Source organism: Armigeres subalbatus, chromosome 2 (assembly GCF_024139115.2).
Source record: "Armigeres subalbatus isolate Guangzhou_Male chromosome 2, GZ_Asu_2, whole genome shotgun sequence".
In the NCBI taxonomy this organism is placed as follows: Eukaryota; Metazoa; Arthropoda; class Insecta; order Diptera; family Culicidae; genus Armigeres; species Armigeres subalbatus.
Window position 1 is genome coordinate 329,037,159 of NC_085140.1, and position 22,168 is coordinate 329,059,326.

The 22,168-nt window shown below is 36.0% G+C and overlaps 1 protein-coding gene across 14 annotated transcripts in view; it reads left to right on the forward strand.

The window, feature by feature from the left end:
* The window catches only part of LOC134212738 (homeotic protein caudal), a 58,040-nt gene that overhangs the window by 20,456 nt on the left and 15,416 nt on the right, over nt 1-22,168 (forward strand). For all 14 annotated transcript variants that reach the window (XM_062690846.1, XM_062690842.1, XM_062690841.1 and 11 more), the window contains exon 3: nt 10,747-10,995. In XM_062690846.1, coding sequence (XP_062546830.1) covers nt 10,747-10,995 — 249 coding nt within the window. The remainder of the gene's footprint in view (nt 1-10,746; nt 10,996-22,168) is intronic.

A 22,168-nucleotide genomic window follows, 5' to 3' on the forward strand; every position in this document is an offset into this window, starting at 1 on the left:
AAGTTATGAAGAAAACAAAAATGCTCATTATTGATATTGATGTTATTCTTTTACGTGTTAAATTGAATTTCCCACGATTCAGTATTTCCCTAATAACTTTTCTTGTGATCATCAAATCGTTTCGCAACAAAAATGGCCTATTTCCTTGTAAATTTCTTATGTTGCCGATGTACTCATATGTTTTTAGAGCTTAAAGGGAAGCGTTGGGGAACGGTTTTCCATGAAAGTTACTGTTTTCATAGCAATTTTCATACAAACTTCAAACCGCGCGTGCTCACTCAATTTACTTCCAAATTAGCTAAAAATTTAGATGGGTTAATAAAAAGGCAAATGCAATCGTTTAAGCATGGGGGAGCAAAAAAGTCAAAATTTGAATCACTCTAGTGTAATATGATCATTCTTTCAAATTTGATATGAAGTTGAGATTATGTAAAATATTTTATTGATTAGCTTCCCAAACCATAAGTAACTAAACCACTGGAAATACAATTTCTGTGAAGAAAACATCAATAAAGAACTAAACTGCGGTAAAATTGATATTGATAAATTAATTAATTTAATTTAATAAAATGGAGAGTGTTAAACTCGTCTTAGACAGTTGAATACATTCCACTAAAAAAAGCTTAAAATAATTTTTTCTTAACGATTTTGATCAGCGGCGCAGCCAAAATTTTTGATAATATAAAGAATGGTTTAAGTTTAAATTTGTTTCGAAATTCCGCGGAATTCCGTTAAATTTCGTTAGAAGCTAGTTTTTTCTAGCGATTTTTTTGCAATTTTACGAAACGAAACGAAATCAAGAAATGAGATTTCGCCATGCTCAAATTCCGCGAAATTCCGCGGAATTTCGTTTCGAACCACCTGAAACGAAATTTTTCGAAATACCGCATATGCTTAGTTGGACGAGAGCTTAGCTCCTGTTTTATTTATGTAGTTAAGGTTTTGAGACATATATTATTCTTAAATTCACACCGTACAACCTGATCCAAGCAAGAATTAGATGTTTTGATCAAGTCTCATGAAGTAATTTTAGGATCAGTATCAGTTTTAATCTAAAGGCATTGGAAGGTACAGTACTAAGCTTTCGTCCAACAACTAATTTGTAAGAGAATAGCTTATTTTTATTGCACATGATGCAATTTAATAGAAAAATAGCCAAAAATGCAGGGCATTCTAATGAGGACTATCTAATTAAGACATTTTAGTGACATCAAATGGTTCCTCGAGAATTGATTCTTCTTTTTTCAAGCACTGATTAAAATCTTCTAAAACTGTTTCTACTTGTTATTTGTGGGAACATCACCCGCTGGGACATTGCCTGCTTCACTGTGAGGTTCCTAGGCCAAATTACCAATTCATATATCATGATACGAACATAATGATGTTCTTTGCCCAGGGAACTCAAGAAGATTTACTAAACGAGACCGAAAAACAAAACCAGCCACCGGCTTAGTCTTGCTTAGTAGCATCTTACAGCTAGGCTAAAAGGGTTGTAATGCTAATTGACTTATTAATTATTAATTAATTACTAAGTACTCTTATGCGTATTAAAAAAAACTAACATTTTATATAATTTATATCGTGTGGAAGAGTTTTTTTTACTATCATGGTGAGTTGTTCTTTCGAGTGAAGTAAAAACATAATTTTTGCTTGTCATAAGATGAAGTGAACAAAAGAAGGCATTCCACTAAAAGGCGCAAAATATTTTTTCTATTATTTTTGGTATGCCCTAATGTCAACATTTTATGAAGGCGTAATCCACATACCTACCTTCTCGTACATTAAAAAGGTGGAAAGTTTGTAAGAAATGTAAAAACAGCAGTTTTCAATGCGTAGAAATGTATTTTGAAAATAACTTTTTGGCCCATAGTCCGACTAAGCCTATTTTTAGTAGGAAATAATGAGCCGTGATTCCCCGTAGAATGTAACTTGAAGCGAGCAATACAATGGAACAGCCCTTTCGAGAGCAACTTATAGCGAGTAAATCGTCCTTAAGGTTAAATACCTACACGCCAAAAACGAACTACTCAAAATTGAGTAGAAATCCGACTCATTTTCTTAAAAGATGAAACTACTCAAAAATTAAGTAAGAGATACTTCAATAAAATGATAATTGCGCTGAAATTAGGAACCTGTTTGCTGTGAAATGCACTCGGATAGATAGGAACATTTGTTTCTCACCAGTTGCAGTTGTATAAAAAATGATGGACTTTCTCGAAATCATCATTTCATTGGATTAGTATCTTTTACTCAAAGTCCCACTTCTACTGAAAGTGAGCTAAATTCGGCACAGTTTTGAGTAGAGCATTTTAGGCGAGTAAAATTGGCGAACCTTTTGGTGCACTTACAGACATTATTCCAATTCGTCGGACTAAGTCCATTCGTATATAACACTGTGGGTTCTCCAGTCTTCTACAAAAAGCTTGTTTTTTGAGCGAACATATACACTGATAGAAAACATTATTGAAGTTTACGTTGACATGTACATAAATGGAACGCTTCTGTCAGGCTAATTTCACATGGAATATATCCTGAATGTTGGCAATATTTGTCGGCAATCGTCAATATTGAATGCAAGTTTATAGCAAAATTGCCAGGAATAGGACCATTTCAGCGTAGAACAGCGTAAAATTCCGCATCTTAAGTTTTACTCGGCATAATTACTAAAAATTCCATATAATAAAAATTGTAAACATTGCCCTCATGAGAATTCACTTTTAAACATGGGTAAAAAATCTAAACATTTCCTTCATGTGATGTAAAATTGCGTCACGCTGCAATCGTTAATTACGTATACGTTTAGTGTACAAGATATCCAAAAAATGTAATTTTGGTCATATTCCTAATCGACTTATTTTTTTAAATAGGAAACAATAGAACAGAATTTCTCCCTCGTTGGATGCTTGTTGTGAGCAAATCAGAGCAGTCATCCTGCAGTGCACAAAAATGGAGTAGATTTTTTGCCGCACATACACACACATGCACGCGCAGACTGCACCTGAATTTTTCGAATTGAGTTGATTGGGTCTCAACATTTTGGGTCTCATATATTTGAACATATGTATATATGATAGCCTTCGCGTACTCTTAGGGGCCTTTCACAAATTACGTAACGCTGTAAGGGAAGGGAGGGGGTCAGGTTGAGCGTTACGATTCATACAAAAAAAATTAAATCTTCCATATAAAAAGTGTTACATGGAGGGTGGGGGTCCAAAATCCTCAAATTTAGCCTTACTTAATTTGAGAAAGAACTCTTACGTGCGAGAAAGGCAAAATGTTTTAAAACTACGAAAATTTTTTTTTGACGTAGGACTGCGACTTTGTTTTCGATACGGACAAGAAAGACATTTCAGATTTTTTCTAGAATGAGACCGTCAGGCAAAAGTGATAAGTTTTGGAGGCTAATAAGTCGATCATTTTTACCATTTTCATAATTTTGTCATCAATCGATTGTAAATTGATCTAAGATTCAAAACCAGTATTGAAATCTAATAATTTTCAATAATAAACTATTGATTTGTGCTCTATTCTCAAACATTATTTTGCCCATAATCAGTCCACTATTGCATGATTTGACTCCCCTTTTTTAGTTTCCACCCATCAATTCGATTCATTTATGACATATATCCTATTACAGAATTGAATGGTGGGGCCTTTAACTTTCGTGACAAAATTTTCTTCAGATTTCTGCTAAAAATCCGATATTAATGTTAGGCCAATACAAATATTTAAAAAAATTGTCCAATTTGTCCTAGTGGGTGGGATAATGTAGAACAAATACTAGAATGAAAAAAAAAATCAAAAAATGTCCTCGGATTTGTTGAAGGATGTTTTTAAAAACCTCAAAATATTCTGGAAGTTTTATTGGTATTAAATTATTATTTTTGGGCAAAAAAAATTGAGGGAGGGGAGACATTACGGTGTCTTTTTTCAAAGAGACTTATTTTAGTAAAATTTAAACCACGATGGAAAAATAACCATCGAACTTTTAACCAAAGCCAAACGAATAGGTGGAATGGTTTACAGCCTAAGAACAACTTTGCAGAGCACTTATTTTTCCTCTCAGACAACCACACATCGCTTAAGAAAGCACGACTATAATCGTTTATTGACACATGAATCATTTATTTTAAAAAACTGCATACATCCATTTTACACAATTCCGAGAAAACAACAAAAAACTGTTTTTGAGCAAATTGGTACCGAAACTTTTGATTCTTTTTTATACAGATCTATACTACCGCTAACCGCAAGTCAGACTTATCTGTATATGGTATCCATATACAGATGGTACTGACTTGCGGTTAGCGGCAGTATAGTTTTTGACAAAACTCAGCATCCTGGGACATTTACAGTGCGAAAACTGCGTGCAGTACTCCATAATTGCCCTTCAAAGTGCGTATACATATGCAGTTTCTTAAACAAATGAAAAAAAATATCATTTCCGAACAAAAATATTTTTTTCGATTTTTTTTGTCAGAATACGTATTTTTGTTAACATCGCATAACCCCACAAACTCGAATGAAATCAGATTATCTGTCAAATGGAGTTTGTTATCAACGATTACATTGCAATGAACCGCAAATTAACTCGCTTCAAAATTGTAAAAAAAATCATGGAATTGTCGTGGTTTGGTCAGCTTGATGCAGATTTCTCGGTGCTATGATTTCTATTCGCGAAATAAAAATGTCTGCTCATACTAATTTAATATGAATTAGGTGATCTTTGCTATTTGAAGACCGCGCTTATGTCGCTTTTTCCCGAAAATATGTTTAATTCACGAAATTGTTAAGTTTTTAAAATTAATTTAAAATAGTTACAGTTGCACTAATGAATATATCTGTTATAAAAACCATATTTCTGTGGCTTTCTGAAAGCTTGAGAGGAAGAAATAATTGAATTGAAGTAAGTTTAACAAAATATATGTAAAAACGGTTATCAACTTACATGAAAAATTTCGCTATCTGGACCTGAGGGACAGCAGCCGGATACCGACATTGATTTCGCACCACAATTGCATTTTTTTATCTGGATTTATGAACAAAGTTTACAACATGAGTATCTGATATTCCATGATGGTAAAGGATTATTAAATGGCTTTTTTGCACTGCATAATTATGTCTCAAGACAGTAGAGGAACTTCTGCAAGTGTCGTTTTGAGAAGCGTCCGGTATTGGGAGGTATCCGGCGCAGGGGGATCTCCCCAACTAGATATGCAATAAAATCAATATATTTGTATACAATTGAAAAATTAGAAGCATAAGCTAACAGCTGGTGCCGAGATTGATTTTTTCCATCAATTAGATGCATTTAGCTAATAATTTAGTAAAATGTTGATTCAGCTTCATCTGATAAAAAGCCGAAAGTCGCAAAAGAGAGTTCTCTTCTTCAAATTTCCCTCTTCTGAACAACAGTAGCTAATAAGTGGAGGGTTTATCATTTCAGAGAGCGGGTTCTCACTGTTTTCCATTACTTTGAGATGTCGACAACTCTTGCCCTTATTGCAGATAGAGTTTGTTTTTGTGTCATTTAGGAAAATGTGGTCAATTGTCGGCACACTAAGAAAATATTAAAAAATATGAATGGAGGGGAATATTAAGATTTAAAAAAAAACATTGAAATAAATTACATTTACATTATAGATGATATTTAATCAAATTTGGGCGCTTGTGAATTTTGTCACCAATCACTGTCTCCTATACATTAATATGACCAAGCCACTGGGGATTCGCGATAGAAAATTTCAAATCATTCTTCTCATAATTTGGCTATCTCACCAAAGTCCGTCAACTGAATCCTTTTCTCTGATTTACCGTCTGGCAGTAGTTCAAAGGTCGAAACAGCTCACGATATTTCCATGAACAATATTACAATCGAAACAATAATACGATCCATCGCGCACTATTTTTTGTCCGCGACTTGCTCGATACTCTAAGCTATAGAAAAGGTGGCAGAGACTTCTACATCTTTACATAGCCATCATTGTAGATGTCAGAATTGTTAGTTGATATACAGTCAAACCTCCATGAGTCGATATCTAAGGGACCATCGACTCATGGAAATATTGAGATGTAGAAAAGAAAATCCTTGGAAAGCTGTTTGAAGGGGCCATCACAGTAACCCAGACAATATTTTTAATATGGAATAATTTGCTTCCATGAGTCGATATCGAGTCATAGAACATCGACTCATGGAGGTTTGACTGTAATATTAAAAGTGAATCTGTGAATTTCTCGTGAAAATTTCGGATAATTTCCCATGGAAACTACAAAGGCTTTTCCGCGAAAATTATAAAGATCTTTTTTTGAAGTTCTGAAGTTTTTCCATTAATAATTCCGAAGAATTTACAATTTGGAAATCCCTTAGAACTTCCGGAGAAATCCCAAAGAATATCCAATGAATTTTCCGGGCAATTCTAGAGATATTATAATGGAATCTCCAAAGAAGAGCAAGTGGAAATATCGAAAAGTGTTTCAAAAGACAAAAAAGAACTTGCTGTACAAATCCAGGGTAGTTTTATGCCGAAATTTAGACTATTACTCCAGTTCATTAACTATTTCTGGAGAAATTTGAAAAAAAAATACCGTTAAAGTTTTGTCAAAAATTCTTGAAAAATCCTTATAAAAATCAAAGGAATAAACTCATCGAACATAAACAACATCGCGACGCCGATTCTCCCCGCTTTTGGCTAAAATGACTTTTAGTGTGACGCCGATGATGCCGCTGTATCTATGGTTTTCAAAAAAAAGGATAAAATATCGACTCTTGGTCACCTCTCCCTCCTTCTTCATAGAAAACGTAGACTTCTTTGAAACCCTACAGCCTCATACACAACCCATCCACAGTGTGGGTTCCTTACAAATATGGGAAAAGCCATAACATCCACCAGGGTGCCTTAAAGTTATCCCCTCATAATTAGGTTTTTATGGATGTTATGATTATTTAGTTTACATTTCAGATTCATGAAAAAAACTGAGGTTTGATTTGAAATTTTATAAGTTTCGAAGCACCGGAATATTGTTTTTTCGAGATCGAAAATCTTCATAATTTTGCATAGTGTACAACCCTTGATTTTACAATGGGTCGAGCTGTCAAGCATACTTTCTAAATAGGTTTTAAATATATAAACTTGAGATAACGAGTTCGAAAAAAATATGTAAATGCTCTTGCAAAAGTGTTCTATCATTATTTGATTAACACTAAAATATGTTAACAAGCTGTTTCGAAATAAAAAATAATAATCCTGTTTGTGGTAGGTTTAGCAAAACCATTAAAAGAAAATAGCGTTAGTTAGAATGGAACAGTTTTAGAATAACTTGTTAGAAGATGTGAAAACTTTCACATCTAACGATTCTGCGAGGCCAAACGTTTTCGTGATATTACCGACAATGTACCACGCGCCTCCACGCTTTGTTTCAAGGCAACATCTGAGGCTATATCCCACATAATTTGAACATTCAAAACTTTTTCTTGAAATGCAGAAAAAAGTAATAGAAAGAAGATCTGTTTAGGCAGCACTTCTAACTCGGCACTTACACATTCCAACCAAATTTTAAGATTTTTTTTTTAAAAAGCATCAACTAGATATTTGTTCACGCTTGATACCAACCCAACTCAAAATATAAACTTTGAATATACCCTAAACCGATTTGAAATTTTTGTTTCTTGCTTTATATTTTATCAACTTCCTTTTATATCCAACCCTAATCCATGCCGAGGCCTATTCCGTTTTGTTCGAACCCCTGAGAAACATTAAAAGAGCAAGAACTTCATTTCCGTCCCGAAGAAACCGGTTTCTGTGAGTGATTTATTCTCGATCTCGAAAGTGTTGCACAATCACAGCCCAAATCGATTGACATTTTAAAGTGAAACGCGCCATCTTGTGTCGGTCGCCATGGCTACTTGGCTTGCCAGTGTGGTGATCGCCCGCTTGAGAGGAGAAGATAACCTGGGAAGAAATACATAAATAAGCGTTTTCATTGTCCGACTTTGAGTAGGATTTTCGGCATTAATCGACGTTGCCATGGAGACACGCCCTTCGGATGGCTTGGATTCAAGGCAACCAAGATGAGGGTTATGTCATACATGATGCTCGATGACTTGCTCCCAACTTCGACTGAGAATTTCAAATGGCAAACATTACGTACGTAGGTATGGCTGCATAGTCAGCAATTTTTCGCGATGACGCCGCAAGTTTTCTTTTATTATTCAAATTATAGGTTTTAATTGCCAGTGTCAACAAACGACGACGCGTTTATGTGTGTTTGGTTTTGCTTTCGCTTTGTTGTGATCGCTTTTTACTGCAATTTTAGTGTCTCGTCGACGGTAGGTGTAAATTAACGACGTGAGTATAAACACACATAAACGCGTGCGAGTGGGCTCGTAAAAAAATCCGTAATGGTAATGTGACGCGCGTCTTCCCCGAGTATTAGCCCATTTCGCGCATTGTTAAGTGGTGAACTGATTTTTTTTTGCTTGCTGATTGTCATTTTCCCTATTATCTGTTCTGCATGACGCATAGTTTCCGTACAACTTCCGCTGGAATAAAATATTAACAATGCCTAACCGTTTCCTCCACACGTAGGCCTGATCAACATCTGCTCGGCGCCATCGCTGCAAGACTTCACCCCCGTCGAACCCGGTGGTATGTGACCCAACCTTGCCACGTTTTTTGGCCAACTTTGGTTCGCATGCTTTGTGTTATTAACTATCTAGACCAAGTAGTGACTCACGGTTCGTTTGCTTCCTTCCGCGTGCTGCGTGAAACTTTTCTTCAGTTCAGCTCTTTATGAATGTAGCATGCAACATTACGGCGTTTCATTTTGGTTCCCACTTCTTTTAATAAGCTTCTTTGGGTTTATTTCTTTGGACGTGTCTTCGTTCCCGTTTAGTTATTATTCGCTCTTCTTGAGGGGTTTGTTGAAAGTTTATGTGTTCCAGTTGGCAGCGACGAGGTTGCTACGATTCGTTGCCTTGGTGACGGATGCCATTCTTACCGCGTGTTGGTCCGAGCTGGCTGTGAACCAATCGCATTGTCCCAAGCTGCCGATGTTGCCGGAATTTTATACTACGGTTTACCGGGGGTTTTTGTTTTGGCTTTGTGTATGCGTAAAAAGGTCCCGGTTTCTTTCCGAACGTGAGCTGGTTAATTTATGCGATTCAAAGTTTTATGGCTTTTGGTATTTATGACAGGCGAGCATTTCGGTTGCCCGGTTGAACTGAAGAAGGCGCACCGAAGAGTGATCGATTGTAAAATAAAGTTGAGAAAATGAAAAAAAAAATGTCGAGCGCGCATTGGTTTTCCGAGCTCGTTAGGGCAACTTCAATGATTTCGACTACCGTTTGATTTGGATCCGTTATGCAGCAGTTCAGGCTGTTTTGAGAAAGTAGCCCCAATTAAGTAAGATAACTTTCTAATCAGGATTTTGAAAGATTATCGAACGAAATTTGAATGTTTAGATCTATCTATGATTATTGATGTGTAAGAGATGTGGTATTCAATGATATTATATACCCCGTACCCGGCTTGTATAGATTAGCGTTCATTGAGCACTTCCATTGTGAATAGTTAAAAGATCTCGTACTAGCAATGACATGACTAGCAAGTCTCAGATATGGTCCAAAAATTCCCACATCGAACTCAGCTACCCTTAACATGATTTGCTTAGTGGATGTGCGTCTTAACGCTAAGCTAAGGAAGGCCCCGCAATTCAATCGGATTCCCATATCAAACAAGCCACCGGTGTTTAGCATTATAGTGGACGGAACGAAACAGGAGCCTGGTGTGAAAAGGGTTCTCGCGGGAATGCGTTAATGGATTGTTTCCATCGTTAATGAAAGGTGCGGTGCGGTGGACGGACTGTTTCCGAAAGGCATTAGTGGTTAGCACATTTGATGGATCAATTTGGGATCAAAAGTACCGCCCAATATGGTGTACCGTGTGAAGTTCTCTTTCATCAGAACGGGAGCACACTTTCCGGAGAATTCCTCAAATTGATTGTGCTTCTTTTCACCTGATTCTTCAAAATATATTCGTTAGGATGCTTGGCTTCAAGGTAGAGACTGTTTGTAGACCTTACTTCACGTAATCAGCAAAACATAGAGTAATCCAATTACCAAATATACGGGACAGCTATTTATTGCATATTGAAATACTTTTGCAACTGTTATTCAGTGAATCATTACGACTACAGCGGAGTTTAAAAAATGCGGTGAGTAATTCTGAAAAACGCTTATCGTACCTCATATCAGCACTAATCGGTGATTGAAAAATGCAACAACGAATTTAATGGTCTTCAAACAATAGCTCACCTGACATGATATGAATGTTGATAAATCAGTAATGGAATATGTAAACCAAATACGTGCAATAAATTCATTGTTCCAAGACGGTTATTCCTGTATTATTCTCATTCATCACCACCGATTTACCGGGTTTGTAGGAAAGCTTTAGCCTATTTATAAATTTGCCTGTCAGGTAATATAACCTTATTTCGGATGGATCCGATTCAATAACATTACTTCAATGATCAACTCATTTTATTGTATGAGAAAAAGAAAACAACATATTTTCATAAATTTCAAATGCTGTAAACCAAACATTTTAATACGTATCATTGGCGAATTTGGCCCCACATTTGCCAACTTGCCCCAGTTTTACCCACTTCCAAATAGTAACCGCAAAATTTAACCAAATTTCTAAAGACTACCCCCCTTTTTCTGTTCTTCTCCCATTCTTCCCCAAGGTGGCCACTATCTTCAGCATGTTACAACGATATTCAACAATCGGTCGCTGATGGCGTCCGCGGGGGGCGACAGCGGGTACGACCATTTTCGCTACGCCTCGCTAGTGGGGCGAAACTGTGGCGACGAGGTCGACCGGGATGGCGCCCACTCGCCACCAGTCGACATGGCGCATTTCAGCAGCCGCAAAATGGCCGGCAGCGATGCGATGATGACGGGCGGTGCAGCGGCCGCAGGCGGCATGATACGAGGTGAATATCGTTGTAACATAATGACACGAATAGACAGACCATCAGCATTATAGAACACTTTGTTGGTTTTTAAGTAAACACTAACACAAATGTGACATGTTGCACCGTCAAATTGTATCAATGAATCATTTTCTGATAATACAGGAAGTGTTTATCGCTACATATTTACATGTTTTGCAGTGAAATAATATGTGGGTTGCCGTTTTGCGGCTTCACTAAAATGATTGTAAATTCATGCCTTAAAACTAAGTCAAATTTTAAACACACATTCACTATTTTTAGTAAATTAAGAAAACTCATTTCATTCAGACAAATAGGGGAACTTTTCCGTGTTACATCCCACTGAACATATATACATCGAGAAACAAATAAGAGCACCAATTTTGTTGCTTATTTTTGCTAAATATGTGTGCTCCATGATGAAAAAAAAAACACAAAAATAAGAAACAAATCATATACTTTTGTGCTTTGATTCAACTAATTTAGTAATAATAAGAAATCATACTTCTAAAAAATTTATTCTGTTCGAGTATTTAGTCGGGCAAATGGTACATTCGGGAGAATGGTCTTTTTGGGCATTTGATAAATTTGGGTGAATGGAATTCGGGCATCTGTTACATTCGGGCGTTTTCGCCATTTAGGCGTTTGTGTAAGAATAACTTTTCCCATTTTTCGAAATGCGCGTGAAACTTTGCTTTGAGTTATTTTTGGAGCTACGTTTGAATTTAAACGATCTCATGCTTTAATGCATTCTATTGATTGATTGAATCCAAAGGAGAATAAATTAATAATTCACTCTCGTATACACTCTCGATAGGTAGCATACCATTTTTCGGAAGCTGTTACGATAATGAACTGATTCGGGGGGCTATGACAAATTTCATGATTTTTGAAAAATATGTTTCAAAAATTCCCAATTGCGGGGGGCACCGGTTCTTATGATGCATTTCCACTTGTTTTACATAGCTGAGCGTATAAAATATGGTCTCCAACATAAAACGAGCGAGAACAAAACGTTTTATCAAACACCCTCTAACACTGCTGAAAAAAATCACACAAAAATTAGAAACAAAGCAAATTACGCTCCAATTTTTCGGTTTCTAGACTTATTAATATGTGTACATGTTATGAATTCAAGGAGCAATAACCCTATATTTCTAATAAATGTTAGAACTCTCGGTACTCTTAACTCTTAATTAATTCCTAAAAAAAACTCGGTAAATTATTTTAAAAAAAACTTGGAAGTTCGTCCTTATATGCTAACCAAACCGACATTTTCTGGGTTTGTTTTTTTTTAATCTGGCTGTCGGTTGTGGATTTGATTGTAGCGCCGCATTCTAGAAGGATTTCTCTTGAGGAAAAAAGTAGAAGAAAACATAAAAGTTATTGGATGAATTGAATAATGATTTGGAAATTTATGATTTTTTATGGATTTGTTATGCCCGAAAAAATGAGACATATCCCTAGTAGCACTATTCAGTTAGATTCGGTTGCAGTAACTTCTATGTGACTGAATCTGGTCCTATGGGAGTCACAGACATTTGTTTGTAACATCGGGACCGAATCGCAAATCGGTCTCGACATGTGTGTTGCTTGGGATTTTTTAAACAATATATTCAGGCCGGTCTGTTATCAATCGTGAGCACAAAGATATTATTTGAGTTCAATTATATCCATTTCATTTTGTTATCATGTTTCATACAGCTATCGAAATTTAAATAAGGGCACATATCAGGCCGTTGAATGATCTGTAATTTAATTTATATCTACTTTTTATTTTAAATTAGCAGACCCGACCCATTTCGCCTTGATTTATTCTCAAATTAGTTCTCGCGTACCGTGGGGCATCGAAATCCGTACACTTAAGCACCTTAGTATATGAAAAAGTCATTAGAAAATAGGAATCGAATTTAAATAAAACGTTTTTCATTGACACAGGCGCATGAAGGCTTCTACTTTTGAAGTGTTTCACATTTACTCATTAAAACTACGAAATACATGATAAAATAATGAATTAAATCAACTACTCCTGACTCGAAATCCGTCCACCGTGGACGGATTTCGAATCAAAGGATCTAAATCCGTACAGCTATTTCTTAACTAAACATTTAAATTGAAACAGTCTGATTGACTAAACTACCACCGTAAATAGTTCGATACGCACCTTGAGAAGCGATCCCTTCGATTTGTATTTCGCTTATCTTATGTAATGATTTGCAATTAGCAATTAAAACACAGTTACTTTTGGTGCAATTATGCTCTACCCGGAAACAAAATGGCGGCACGAACTCCGCGTTTTGTGGGTGGAGATTTGTTTTTAATTTTTTTAAATTTAATTTCAAAGCCTTCTTTTCAATTCTATGCCCTAGAAGCATACTGTCAAGTATCTGAACAGGATAAGATTTATTATTCCTACATTAATTACCTTTAACCTCCTTTAATTTATTGATATCTCATGAGGTGGACGGATTTCGGTGCTGTACGGATTTCGGTCCCGCATAGACCTGTGCGCCGCCGCGCCACGCCGCCGCCGCCGACACTTATTGACGTACGCCGACGCCGGTCAAGGTGTCGGCGGCGCGCCATACGCCGGTTGGCTCCACGCCGCCGAATTTCGTACTTCACGCCGATGTTTGGCCAACACAAAAATCACATTATGCAGTGCGTTCGCATCTGCCAAACCAAGGCAACCTATCAAGCATTAATTAAATAGCTATTTTACCTTTAGCAGATTTGTTTACTTTTATCCCTGTCACTTTTACCCGCTTTGGCGTGTTAAATGTTAGGTCATCCAAAAACTTTTTGGCTACAGATCTATAAATCAAATCTAATCTCATATGTAACTTCATGTGGAATAACCTCATTCTGGTCGCATTGGGTGGTTCATCATCTTTTTAAATGTTTGAATGTTACATATCCTAATTATTAGTCCAGTGCTTACAAACGCGGCTACAAATCAACACCATAATGAATGTTGGATTTGGATTCCCAGTCTCGTACGATTTTTTTTAGCTTCCCTGGGCATGGAGTATCATTGTATTAGCCTTATGATATGCGAGTGCAAAACTGATCTTTTGACTTCTGGAGCTGGAGCACGATGGGGCACGTGACCCGATTAAACATTTCCTTCACTCTTCCTTGTAATTGCTAGAATTGTTCTGAAAAAAAAAAACAATGCTTCGATCTATTTTGATAAACAATTTCCAAAGAAATTTCTTGGTTTTTTTAAATAATTTTCAGGAAGTCCTGGAGGAAGTTCTGAAGGAATATCTGAAGAAAATTCTTAGAGCCTTGAGGATTTTCTTGATTTATCTCCGTTGTAATTTCTGGAGGATTTTCTGAAGGAATCTCTGGAGAAAATTCTGAAGGAATTCTTGGAGGAAGGTCCAAAGAAATTCTTTAAGAAATTTAAGAATGTCGGTAACTCCTCTAGGAGGTCCTTTGGAAATTGCTCTACGGAGATATCTGAAAATTCGTCCTCGAGTTTTGGAAGGAAATGGCGTTGGAAATTCCGAAGGAATTACTAGATTAATTTCCGAGGGAATGGAATGTCTTATGGAATACCTGGAAGCATTCCAGTGGAATTGTTAAAATAATTTCCAAAGGAATTTTGTAGAAATTTTTAAAAGTATGTATGTTGTTATCCATCACCCTGGCTTGAGTCTTGCTCTGCATGCGGCTCCACCCAATAGTACAATCGAATTAAATTACCATTCAGCTTTCAATGCACTTCTGTGTAAGGGCAAAAAACGAAGGTGGCGGATTCGTAAGCAGAGACACTTACGCGAAGCCCACGGGATAGAAAGAATATCCTTTTAGCATTGTAATCAAACAGACTAATAAATAGATTCGCAATCCTTTTTGAGCTTTCCGAAGGATGGCTTTTTTGAGGGACACGTCGAATCCATTACAACTGTGGGGAAGTGTACCCATCTACATGAGTAGAAATTATTAAAAGTATTCCAAAAAAGAATTTCTGAAGGAATTCCTGATGGAATGGTCAGAATGAATCTTATAAGAATTTTTGAAGGAATTTCCAGAATTCCTTAAGAAATTTCATAAGGTCCTAAGAAGTTCCGAAGCAATTCCGGAGGGGAATTTCAAAGAAAAGCCTGGTTTAATTTGTGGAGATTTTTTTCAAAGGACTTCCTGAAGAAATTCTCGGTCGTATTCCTGACGGAGTTTTTGAAGGTATTTTAGAATGAGTTTCTTGATGACTTACCGAATTAATTCCTGAATATTTTTCCTAGGGAATTATTTAAGGTATTTATGAAAAAAATCTGTAGAAATTTTCGAAGGTACTCGTGCAGTAAATTCGCAAAGAATTCTTGAGAATATCCGAATATCTCGATATTTTGGGAGTTTTTCTTGCTATGTAGTCTTGATTCTAGAGCCAAAACTGCATTTGTTTTACTACTTTCCGGACTTTCGAAGAAATTCCTGGAGAAATATAGGAATTTCTGTGTAAAAAAAATAACAATAACTATTTGTTCGGAAAATCCATTAAATATTTCTTCGTAAATTACTTTCAGAATTCTTTCGGATATTCCTTCAGAAATATATTTAATATTTTTTTATTCTTTATTATAGAGTTGATGTGATACTTTCGACTGTTGTGATCAATTTTGTTTGACTATTATCGGCTCTTTCAGTCATATAAAGCAGCTTAAACGTTGTTGCGTCTATTTTCCGACGTTTCGGTGTATATTTCACCTTCGTCAGGGACTTAGAGGCTACTTTTTGTTGTATATGTGTGTGTGTCCTGTATGACATAACGTTGTCAATTAATCACTAGTGCGCGATAAATTCAGAGAAGCTTTTTTCGAAAGTGTAGGTGGGATATAACTTGACCAACATCAATAAACATTTCAGAAGCCACTGCAAAAAAAGTGAACTTGTGAACTCTAGTGGTACGCCACTGTTAATTCACGACGTTATGTCATACAAATAGAGGTAGTAATCTATAGAGGATGGTTTTCGCCGAGGTTTCCTTTCTCGTTCCCAAACATGTTGGGTACATATGTATCTGTCAAAACGTACTGATTTTTTCTTTGTTGACATTTAGCACCCCATCCCCGCCAGCAAAAGATGTTTCGCCAGTGACGACAGCGACAGTCTTCCTGTTTATTAGCTCTATTGTCATACAGGACACAAACATAACAAAACCTCTAAATCGTTGAAGAAAGTGAAATATACACCAAAATGTCGGAGAATAGACGCAACAACGTTTTAGCTGCTTTATAAGACAGAAAGAGTCAAACCAAATTTATTATAGAGGTTTTCAGACATTGACTGGTTCACCTCTTTGAAATTAATTTAAAAATTCTGTTAGAAAATCTTTTCAGGTTCTCTTTCGATTATTCCTTCAAGAATTGAGTCGAAAATTCCCCCAGTAGGTATTTTTTTCCAGAAATTCCTCCAGGAGGTCCTTAGAAAATTCCTTCAATAAACCATTCAAAATTCATACAGGAATAATTCCGGAAAGAATTCTAATTTGGAGAAAAAGAAAGAAGAAGAAAAGAAATTCCCAAAGGTATTTGAGTGTTAAACTTATTTTCATTTAAAAAACCACTTAAAGAACGGTTCAAAAAAATTAAAGGAAGTAACAAACGAAATTTCCGAAGATTTCCCAAAAGAATTTCTGAAGACATTCCCGAAAGAATTCTTAAAGAGTTTTAAAAGAAATTTTCGAAGTTCTGTCGGAATTTCTGAAAGAGTTGCTACAGGAATTTCCGAAGGAATGTCCGAAGGAATTCCTATAGGAAATTCAGAAAAATATTCCTAGAGAAAGTTCTAAATAAATTCCAGAGGAAAATTTCGAAAGAATACCAAACGAATCTTCTTAGAGTTTCCGAAGAAATTCTTTAAGGAATTACTGGAAGAATTTCAATTAGAAATTCCTAAAAGAAATTCTTGAAGGAATTAAAAAAAATCAAATTCCGAAGGATTTCTCCTAAAGGGATTTCCGGATATATTCCTAAAACAATGTCCGTAGGTATTCCGATGGAAATTCATGAAGGATTTCTTATGGGTATTTTCTAAAGAATTCTTAAAGGAACTCCCAAAGGAATTCTTAAAAAAAAATTCGAATGAATTTCCGAAGAAATTCTTAAAAGACTCCGTAAAGGAATTTCCGAAGCAATCCCTAAAGTAATTTCCAAGGAAATTCCTGAAGGAACTTTTGGAAAGAATTTCCGAAGCAATACCCAAATAAATTTTCAAGGGAATTCTTGGAGAAAGTTCTGAAAGAATTCATAGGGTAATTCTAAATTAGTTTTCCGAATTTTCTGAGAAATATCTTGAGGAATTTCCAAACGAATTTCTGGATTTATATCTGAAGTACTTTCCAGTGAACTTATGAACTGTGATGCGGCAATACCCTAGTGGAGGATGTTATGTAAACTTTTGCTGTGGAGATACAAGCTATAGCTATTAGCATGTTCACCCTATCAGTCTGTCTGTAGCTAGCAATTGTACAAAAACCCTAAACTTCAATAAAAGCATGATAGGCCTTGCTGCGTGATTTTTTTTTCAGCCTAAAATTATTCACGCCGATTCACGCCGCCGCCGCCGCCGCCGAACATTGCTTACGGCGTGACGCCGCCGACGCCGCCGCCGCCGGTGTAAAAATGGCCTTACGCCGCCGCCGTTCACAAATACTTCGGCGCACAGGTCCCGCACGGTAATGCAAGAAATTTATGTTTCATTTGTATGCCTTCCCCCTCTCCAGACGAAGGAGAGGTTTCGAACCACCACAGAAACATATCTTCCCTTCCAAACCCCCACATGCCAGATTTGGTTCCATTTGCTTGATTAATTCTCGAGTTATGAAGAAATTGGTGTTTTATTTGCATGGGAGCCCCCTTTACAAAGGGGGGGGTCTCGAACCATATTAAGAACCTTCTCCGGCCTCAAAAACCTCTACATACATATTTTCAAGCCGATCGGTTCAGTAGTTTCGGAGTCTAAGGTTCAGACCAGTGATGGGAAATGTCAAAAAATGTCGATGGTTTGCTATTAACTTTTGGCTTATAACTTTTTTCAAAAGTTATTTACAATTCGGATTTTGCGGTCAGCATGTAGTGCTTAAATGATCCTTGAACTTTGTCAAACAGATCATTGTTCTAAATATAAAGTGTGAGGCATGAGATCGTTTTTAAAAAATGTCACGGAATGTCATGACATTAATGCCATTTGACACTAATTCGGCTCTCACGTCTACAATTTCAGATTTAGAGCAATGACTTATTTACAAAAGTTTAGGTATCCTTAAAGAATTACATGTTTATATTAAAAACACAATTGTGAAAAAGGTTATTAGCAAATTAGTCCCATGACATCTTTCATGACAAATTTCCTTTCACTGGTTCAGACAGTCAGAAATTCATTTTTATGTATATAATTAATAAAATAGATATGATTTCTGAACATTGTTCAACAGTTCAAGAAAAATGGTTAATGCTTTCAAATTTATAAGCGAGTTCTCGATTGTTGCCGCGGGGTTGTGATAGTGGAGTTTTTTGAGCAGATAGCATCGCCAATATTCCTTTGTATCAGCTAAAACTGTAATAATTTGATTTATTTCAGGAAACTTGTTATGACTTACTTACGACGTACAGACTCGTAAATGTACCGCGAGATTTTTTTTTACTAAAAACAAAAGTGTCCACCTTATTCGTCTTTAATCTTCACAAATCATTTGCTATTGTGATCCTGGCGACGCTTTGTAGTGCGACTTCGTATAGGTACCATCGTCCATAATGATGCAGTCTTTGGCTTGTTTAACGTACGGATATCAAAGTGTTTAACTTTTTTATCAAATCGTCATGTTTTGAAAGAACGTCAGATTTAGTAGTTCAATTTGAGGTTGGTCGCTCTTTTTTGTCCACTTCTCCGCAGGTCAGGGAATACATCTTTCCCATACTTCAGAAAATTTTAGAAAAGCGTGTCCTTACTTTTTGAGACTATGAGTATGTTTAGTAACCTGCTTCAAAGAAAATTATAGTTTGACACCGACGAAATTCATTTTATAATAAACCAATGAGGGAAGATCCATTAATTACGTAACGCAAAAATTGGGCATTTTCAACCCCCCCTCCCCCCTATGTCACACTTTTTGTATGAAACATCTGAAAATTTTGTATGGACCGTCACACTTCGCTCAACCCCCCCTCCCCCCTCTAAGCGTTACGTAATTTGTGGACGCTCCCTGAACAGTTTAGTCGTTTGTCGCTATTTTATTTTCTATCTCATATCAGTCATTTTTTTCTCCTTTGAAGTCACTATTTTAGGACTGAAATATTTTTTTATCATTTATTATGAGACTGTAATAGATCAGAGAGTGAAAAGTTCAAGCTTTATAGGTAAGCCAGCCAAGCCTATCAAATAAAGACAATAATAATAAAAAGTTTAAGCTTTTTCCACCTGCAATATTTTTCTAACGAAACAAATTGAGGAACTTTGTTCATACGAGTAACACAAGAATAAAAAAATACTAATATTAGACTAAAATAAAAACTTCCATAAAAAATAGTAAATTGACAACAAAGAAATCATGGCATGAGCAATAAATAAATATAATATTTCCACAAATAATGCAAAAATCCATAAACAATAAAGAATTTTCCACCAAACAAAAATAAATTAGCACTTTTAAAAGCAGAACTTGCCATTATAGAAGAAGAAATAAAGAAATTAAAATGTTCCACAGAAAAAAAAATACCAAAATTTCCACCAATAAATAAATATTTTTTCCACGAAAAATTTAAAACTTTCCTCTAATTAAAAACTAAAAAACAATAAAGAGCAATAAAAATATATGAAAATTTCCATCAAGAAATATAAAAAAGCAATCCAAAAAAAATCCAACTGGTAGCTTGGAAGTGTTTCCTGAACCTTTGGTCCACTTAATTCTGATAGGGAGGCCATTTGAAACCCTAGACTTATTGAGTCTTTCCTAAATCGCAAAGAAGGTATCCAAAAACTCCGGACATCTTCGACATTCTCGTAGTAAATAGTAAGCATAAGCATAATAGTAAGCACTCCGGACATCTTCGACATTCTCGTAGTAAAAAGTAAGCATTGTACATACGTTCTGAAACACATTTTTTTTTAATTGTTAGAATTATTGTTTCCAAAATCTGAAAATCGTTTATTTTGAACGATACGCATAAAAAATCGCTTCAAGAATAAATATCTATTGATTTTGACAAAACTTTCTGAGATTTTCACAACAATCAATCTATGCTACAAGGGCTAAGCCTAATTAAGACAGTTCCGATACTTATAAATACGCTAAAACATAGTTGGCAATAAGAATGGCGTGTAATTCTGTGTGTTTTTGACAAAAAAAAGTTGTTTGAGGAAAATGTACCATTTGTACAACATTTCTTTGGAAAATCACTTAGAGAAGAACATATAATAGATCAGTTTAGTTTTTATTACAAACATATGAAAATATTTGCAAGTTGCTTATGCGACGAGATGCGGTTGAAAAATGTTTCCGATGGTGTTTGTTCGGGACGTTGCTTAAAAAATAAAAAAATCTCGTCTGATTGAAATTATTTAAGTTTTTATATCATTCATACTTAGTAAAGGGTATACCCCGTTAGGCATAAGTTCGTTAGGCATAAAGACGTTAGGCATAAGTCCGTTAGGCATAATGGACGTTAGGCATAACGAACGTTAGGCATAATGTACGTTAGGCATAAAGACGTTAGGCATAAAATGATCCAAAGAACAGACCATGACATAAAGAAGGCAAAATTATGCCAAACGTTCATTATGCCTAACGTAGATTATGTATAACGCCCGTTATGCTTAACGTCTATTATGCCTAACGTACTTATGCCTATCGTAATTATGCCTAACGTGCTTATGCCTAACGTCGCGGACCCCTTAGTAAATGATAACAATGGCCAGATAAAATGCATTTAGTTACAATACCATCAATCAGGTTAAGGATTTTTGCTATTATAAAACAGGTCAATATGAAATTTATATTAACTTGGATGAATCGGATCAAGTGATTACTCTACTGATTTCATCGCTTCAGGTATTATTAACGCAATACCACAAAAGTTCAACTCAATGGACGCAGTGGTTCTACGCCCCATATAAAATTATTAACGCTGCTACTTGTGACCAATGTCGAACCATTTTTTTTTTCTTATTAGTGTCAAGTTCCTTGACCAATTATTAGCGAGTTTTGAATAGAAGGTACTCTTTGTATTTCAAAGGATCCTGAATGGCTGGGTTTCATAAAATTTAATCAACAAAAACTCCACTGACAATATGGTCGGGGTTCTGCCAAAACGCACCAAGCGGCTTATAAACTGACTTGAGATATTTTGTTCGTAAAATCGAAACGGAAATCATTTCATATCAATTCATCCCCATATTTGTTGTAGGATATCCTTAGTTATGGGATAGTGGGAAATCCAATACTAATTAAATCTGCTAAGCCGTAAGCGAAAGCTTTGGCAGAAAATTGGATAATTTTTTGTTGGCGCTTGAACATGGTAAAGCCGTCATCTACACTATGAAGCGATAGAAATCTAGAAGAATTGCAATCAGAATGTGCAGTTCAAATATACCTAGATAATAGAAAATCCTGTCAAAATGATATAGAGTTCACAAAAACCAAAACAAAACTTTTCTCCTAAATCACATGATTGAACAAAATTGATTACACGAAACAGCTTAAACATTCCTCCATTATTTGCGTCTATTCTGACTAAAGGTGGGGTTGACACATTATCGGTTCGTGAAGTTGTGTTAGTGGAAGCGATTTCTCAGCAATCGAGGGCATTTTTTTCCGTTTGGAGCAACAACAAATCACTGAATCGCGCCCTGCCAAACTCCAACCTTTATCAACTAATTCCACCGACCTGTCAGTGTTCGATTTGATTGATTATGGCCTGCTGCCTGACATCCCCACCCAATATCGCCATCGCCAATCAATCATATGTGCGGGCAACCATTGTTGTTTGTTTCGGTTTGTGTTGTGTTGAAAGCATTTTTTGTCCGTGTTCAATTTGCACCGTTCTCATACCTGTGGACATCCTTCATCCTTTTTAGATACCGACCTGATTTTTGCCATTATCATGAGGTCCCTTTCCCCTTGCACCGAAGAAGGAAACAAATGCATGCAAATATGCGGCATTTATTGCAC